The 6,951-nt window shown below is 37.1% G+C and overlaps 1 protein-coding gene across 1 annotated transcript in view; it reads left to right on the forward strand.

Moving 5' to 3' along the window:
• Positions 1 to 5,623, forward strand: part of vmn2r1 (vomeronasal 2, receptor 1) — an 8,734-nt gene extending 3,111 nt beyond the window's left edge. The window contains exons 2-6 of the mRNA XM_016252074.1: positions 674 to 965; positions 2,212 to 3,021; positions 3,099 to 3,326; positions 4,206 to 4,329; positions 4,415 to 5,623. Of these exons, the coding sequence (XP_016107560.1) occupies positions 674 to 965; positions 2,212 to 3,021; positions 3,099 to 3,326; positions 4,206 to 4,329; positions 4,415 to 5,505 (2,545 nt within the window). The 3' untranslated portion in view covers positions 5,506 to 5,623. The remainder of the gene's footprint in view (positions 1 to 673; positions 966 to 2,211; positions 3,022 to 3,098; positions 3,327 to 4,205; positions 4,330 to 4,414) is intronic.
• Positions 5,624 to 6,951: the final 1,328 nt, after the last annotated feature.

Raw genomic sequence — 6,951 nt, forward strand, 5'->3', positions numbered from 1 at the left:
TGTGTCACGCTTGTTCAGCGGCCTCGTTTAGCTTCGACGGCTTTCAGCCTCACCCTGCTTCATTCTACTACGTTAATAAATCATTAGTTCATCCATGAACATGATTTCTGCCCGAGTCCCGTCGGATTGCATCGGCTGTGGGGATGAAGACGAGAACTCCCATGATTCCACACTCATGCCGTCATCAAACTACGCCTTTGCCTCTTTGTTTATTTTGAATATGCGCCCTCTAGCGGCGAAAATTACACATTGTGCCTTTAATTTGCGATTGTTGTTGTTGCGTCTCTCATCCTTTTCTTTTGCGGTTGTGAAACAACGGCCCAGGCCAGTGATGCCACCTTGTGGACAAACTAATTAGTGCAAAAACAATTCAAGGTGCAATGTGTGACCTGCGCGTACTCTCCCCTCGGGCCGGATGAAGATGAATGGCGGGCCGGACAATTGAATAGCCCTGATTTAGATTCTAGGAGACATAAGAGCAACATCAACAAGATCATAAGTACAATTTGGCAAGATATATAAAAGCAAGTGAATTAAATTGTAACTTGAATTAAACATAAACATTTCAGTCATGCAACCCGAGTGAACAAATTGAAATAAACACAAGCTAGCACTATTAGTGAATTATGTCTGGGATACCCTATCAAATTCTAACATGTGAATTCCCACTCAGCTTTAACTTCCGTACTTTCCGCTGGGCTCAGACCATGCTGTTTGCCCTGAATGAGATCAACAGCAGAAATGACATCTTACCTGATACTGAGCTGGGTTACGTCATCTATGACTCCTGCTTCACCATTTCCAAAGCTGTCGAGGGAACGCTCACCTTCCTGACAGGCCAGGACGAGGCTGTGCCCAACTACCGCTGCGGGGATGGACCCCCTCTCTCTGCTTTGGTGGGGGCTGGAGGCTCTGATCTGTCCATAGCCACAGCCAGGATACTCGGCCTCTACTATTTCCCACAAGTACCTTTTCAACTACCTCTGTATTTGGGGCAATGGATCTATTACTAGATCTATTACTTATATATTACTATAAAAGAAAGCCATGACTTGAATACATTTTTTGCATAAAGTACAAAAATGTCAAGGTGATACAGTTGTGATATCTTAATGAAGAGAAAAGCATCATTCAATTTAGCAAATCTTTGAAAAGAAAAACTCATTTAGTTATTTGGCATAATCTTTTGTTGTTATTTGTTAAAACATATTATTATTATTGTTATTATTATTAGTATTATGTTTAAATTATATTTAAATTAATTATAAATTATTTTTATTTCTTTGTTTTGTCATGTGGTGCAACAAACAAGTGGAAGCATGAAAAAAAACAGAAAATGGTATTTTGGTAAATTGGTAAAAAGTGGTACATTTCTAAAAACTGTAAATAGTACTATCTATCTACAGTGGGGCAAATAAGTATTTGATACACTGCTGATTAAATGTTTGGGGTAAGTTTTTGATTTTTTTTTTTATAGAAAATAATATTTTTATTAAACATGGATTCATTAAATCAATCAAAAGTGACAGTAAAGCCATTGTTGCAAATTTCAAATACATGCCGTTTGACCTTTCTATTCATTAGAGTATAATGAAAAAAACTAATGTATCAGTTTCCACTAAAAATAGTAAGCAGCATAACGATTTTCAGTATTAATAATAGGAAAAAATGTTTCCTGAGCATTAAATCAGCATATTAGAATGATTTCTGAAGGATCATGTGACTGGAGTAATGATGCTAAAAAAAATCAGCTTTGAAATCACAGGAATAAATTACATTTTAAAATATATTCAAATAGAAATCAGTTATTTTAAATAGTAAAAATATAAAAAATGTTATTGTTTTTGCTGTACTTTGGATCAGAGACTTCTTTAAAAAACATTAAAAATCTTACTGTTCAAAAACTTTTGGCTGATTGTGTACACTCGTTCACTCACATTCAAAAAATGACTGCTTTTTACTTGATGGTTATACCACGTGACATTTTTAGAGCCATTCATTTTAAACTTTTCTTGAGTACATTTCTCAGAACTTGGAACATGTTTTAAACTAGATTGTTTTAAGACTTTTAAGATTTTCTTTTTGCCTTGTCTTTTTTTTAGGTTCAATTTATTCCATCTTTTAATTACTATTTAATAATATCAGAAATCCATCAACAAATACATCTCTGAGCATTTAAACTGCGCTGAATTTGTTTTTCCGCTCCCCTAGATGAGCTACGCATCCTCGTGCTCCGTTCTCGAAAGCAGGTTTCAGTACCCCACCTTCCTCCGCACCATCCCTAGCGACGAGCACCAATCTGTCGCCATGGCCAAACTAGTGCTTCATTTTGGCTGGACCTGGGTGGGTACCATCGCGGCTGAGGACGATTACGGGAAATACGGCATCAAGAGGTTCAAGGAGGTGGTGGAGGAGGCGGGAGTTTGCATATCCTTCTCCGAAACCCTCCCCAAGATCAGGAACCCAGAAGCCATCGAGCGCATCGTGCAGACGGTGCTGGATTCCACGGCTAAGATCATCGTTGTGTTCTCCTCCGACGTGGATCTGAGCCCCCTAGTGGGGGAACTGCTGCGCAACAATGTCACCAACCGCACCTGGATCGCCAGCGAGGCCTGGGTCACGTCAGCCGCCATCTCCCGCCACCCCGACATCCTGCCTGTCCTGGGAGGTACAATAGGGTTTGCGGTCAAGCGTGCAGATATACCCGGCCTGAAAGAGCATCTGCTAAGCGTTACTCCATATAATGACACTCTGACAGAAGAGTTTTGGGGAATAGTCTTCAACTGTACTATGAATTATAGGCAGGTGTTGAGCGGCATGAGGAGATGCACTGGAGAAGAGATGATGGAGAAGTTAAGTAATACCTTCACGGACGTGTCGCAGTTGAGGATTACATATAATGTGTATAAGGCTGTATATGCCGTGGCACATGCCCTCCATAACCTAGAGGACTGTAAACCCCACAGTGGCCCATTTGAGAATAACACATGTGCTGACATTACCAAATTTGAGCCTTGGCAGGTACAACACAAATTGACAGTTTTTTTTATTTTTTATTTTGTCATCTCATTTATAACTATTATGTGTTTTCCTTTTAGCTGATGTACTACTTGAAAAATCTCCGATACACTGTTCCTCACACCGGAGAGGAGATATACTTCAATAATGGTGACGTAGATGGCTTTTATGACATCTTAAATTGGCAGAGTGAATCGGAAGGAGGGATTACATATACCCACATCGGTTACTACAACAGCACAGCACCCCCTGAGGAGAGGTTGATCATCAATAATGGCTCCATTATATGGAACAATGATATTCTGGAGGTGAGGAATATTATGTTAAGTGATCTGTGTAGTTTAGTATGGTCATAAAATAGAGCATAGATATTAACAATAAGGCTGTCAATCAATTGAAATATTTATTAGTTAAAATATTAAATAAAAGGTTGGTTTGAACATTTAATATTTAATATATATTGAATAAATATGTAAAATCCATCTATTCATAACAGCATTTAATGTTTTCTATCTTTTGTATTATATATATAAAACACTTTATATATTTAATACATATTTCATATCTATCTACATTCTATATTTAATAAGTATTACATGCTGTAATATCCATCTATCTATCAAGGTATATTTTATAAATATTTCATGACTATCTATCAATTACAATATTTAATATACTATTATATAGAGAGAAAGTGTGAGAGAATGCAGAATTTAATATTTTATATTTAATAAATGTTTGACAAATATCTCTGTTGATTAAACATTAAATATTTCATATATATTTGATAAATATTTCATATCTATTTATCGATTGCATTTAATTTAGTTTATATTTAATAAATATTTCATATCATATTTATATTTAGTAATATTGTTTGTCATTCTTGCATGTGGAATCTTATAGATTAAAAATTTGAAGAAAAAAAAAAGTTGTTTCCCTACTGTATTAATATATGTTTAACAAATATCTATATGTTGATTAAAACATTAAATATTTAATCTACTCTTAATATTTAATATATATTTCATAAATATTTCATATCCATTTATCGAGTACATTTAATTTAGTTTATATTTAATAAATATTTGATCGTAATTATATTCAGTATTATTGCATGTGGAATCCTATAGATTAAAAACTGAAGAAAACAATGTTGTTTCTCTACTGTACTGCTTGTGTTACAGACACCACGATCTGTGTGCAGCGAACGATGCCAGCCCGGCACCAGGATGGGTATCCGCCAGGGAGAACCAGTCTGCTGCTTTGACTGCATCCCCTGCGCAGATGGCGAGATCTCTAACACAACAGGTCATGGGAAAAATGACATTTTTTTTCATTGGTTATTTTTAACTGACCATTTAGTCAATTTCAACAACTCATACACTTCCAACAGATGCACGAGGCTGTATCCAGTGCGATGAAGACTACTGGTCCAATGCCAATCACGATACGTGTGTGCCAAAGACCATTGAATTCCTGGACTTCACTGAACCTCTTGGGATCACACTGATCGCCATTGCTGCTTTTGGGGCTTTAGCAACTATTGCAGTTGCGATTATCTTGTTGATGCACCTTAACACACCTTTGGTGAATGTCAACGACCCACTGCTTAGCTTCTCCCTGCTGCTGGGTTTAGTGATAACCTTCCTGTGCTCCATTGTGTTCCTTGGTGAGCCTCAGATGTGGTCTTGCATGACCAGCCAGGTGGCTTTGGCCGTAGGCTTTGCTCTGGTCCTCTCCTCACTAATGGGCAAATCTGCTCTGCTCATGCTGAGAGCCAGAGCCGTAAAAGCCGTCAAAGCTGCTATGAAGGCAGCCAAAGCAGCAGCAGCGGCATCTGAGCAGAGTTCCGACACTGCCGTCATCGCTCCAGCTATTCCTCAGAAGAATGATATAGACCCCATACATCCCAGGCACCAGAGGGTGATAATGATAGTGTGCACCCTGATCCAAGCGGTGGGTTGCACCGTGTGGCTGATTCTGATGCCTCCACAACCCGTGAAGAACACAGCCGCCCAGAACATCAAGATCATCCTGGAGTGCGACCCTGGAAACATCATCTTCATCTGCTCCATCTTTGCGTATGACATTCTTTTGGCTGTGCTGACGTTCTCTTTTGCTTTTGTGGCACGAAAGTTGGAAGACCACTTCAACGAGGGCAAGAGCGTGACCTTCGGCATGCTGGTGTTTTTCATCGTTTGGATCTCCTTCGTGCCCGCCTACCTGAGCACGCGGGGGAAATTCATGGTGGCGGTGCAAATCTTCGCCATCTTGGCTTCCAGCTTCGGTTTGCTCGCGTGCGTCTTCATCCCCAAGTGCTATGTGCTGCTTATCAAACCAGAGAGGAACAAAGAGGAACTGATGATACCCCGAGCCAAATCACGTGACACTGCCGCAAGCGGAAGCTCCGCTTCGCTCGCCACCACCAGCAGCTCCGCTAACGCTAATGGAACCACCGTATCCACTGTGTCTCTAGATGACTGAAGCCAGTCTACTGTGTCACTGTGAATGTAGAAGTCTTATTATATTGGACTTTGCCATATTTCAAGGATCTTTGATATAAATTTAGCCAGATGTCAGATCTAAAACATAATAGGAATAACGGGGGTCATATCATAATTTTTTACTCATTTATAATACTTTTTTTTTTAATTAATCATGATTATAATCATAGTTTTTATGACCATATTGCATTATCTATTACCCCTAGCAGAGTGTCTTTTTTTCTGTTTTACCTTTAAAAACCTTACGCTTTGCATGTGAAATTAGGTACATTGCTTGCAGCACTTTTAATATCTAACTTAATATGCATTCCAATGTATTCCTCTTACATCAGAATGCTGCGAAGGCTCATTTATGAAGCTTGGTTTGAAAAAAAAGAAACCATAAAAAGTTAAAAGATCAGACCAAAAAAAAAAAAGAAAAAAAAAAATCTAAATATCCAACTTTAGACGAAAGGTGATAATGAATAAATTAATCCATGTTAAACCCAATACATACTTTTTTTTTGTTGTTGCATAGTTAAATTATGTTTTCATACTACATGCATTTAATTTCAAATGATCAAGGAACAATTTATTGTTTTTTTGTGATTTTATTTTTGGTAGTTTAAACAACAAATACACTATACATTTGAAAAATAGAAACAAATAAAGAGAAGGGAACAAGAAAATTATACAACCCCTTTAAATGAGCAGGAATTTGTGCTCAGGGATGTTTGTACAGGTATGACTGTAGCTTAGTTGTTCAAATTACAAGAAAAACCTGCACTACATCATAAAATATAAAACAAATCTTTTCAGAAGCAAATTTTAGTCTTAAAAGGATGAAAAATAAAGAGGTAAATGTAATTCTGAAGTCTGACAGCAGGTGGAAGCATTGAAGGTCCATATACAGATCTCTTTCCACTGGAAATGACACAATAAATAAAACGGTTCTATTTGTTCTCAGTTGTTGAAAGAATTATTGCAATAGTTTTGCTAAACAACAATGAAGTATATTTTTGTGAAAATTCTGTAAACTATGATGTTAATTTATTTGTGGATTTAAAAATAGATTAGACTGCACGAGTTATAGACATATATGGGAGGCATCATGGATTCATACACAAATTGCATCTAACGTGAACTGTTTAGAGGTACCCAATTCTGAACAGGACTCTACTGAGGCCTTCACTGTGATGCTCTTAAAACAGTACTAATAAAAACATGTGTATTGCTTTGTCTCTTTGCTTTATCTTATTCATAAAATAAAAGTTACAAGAAACTACCTATGTCCTGTTTCAATATGCTTTATTTTTAATATTTAATAATTTGGTGATTGAAACCCCCACAGACTCTAAAAAGTTCCCAGTATGTGTGTGTATATATATATATATATATATATATATATATATATGCAGTGCCTATAGAAAGTCTTTTTCTATAAGCC

This window comes from Sinocyclocheilus grahami, unplaced genomic scaffold (genome assembly GCF_001515645.1).
Source record: "Sinocyclocheilus grahami isolate Dianchi unplaced genomic scaffold, SAMN03320097.WGS_v1.1 scaffold1086.1, whole genome shotgun sequence".
Taxonomy (NCBI): domain Eukaryota; kingdom Metazoa; phylum Chordata; class Actinopteri; order Cypriniformes; family Cyprinidae; genus Sinocyclocheilus; species Sinocyclocheilus grahami.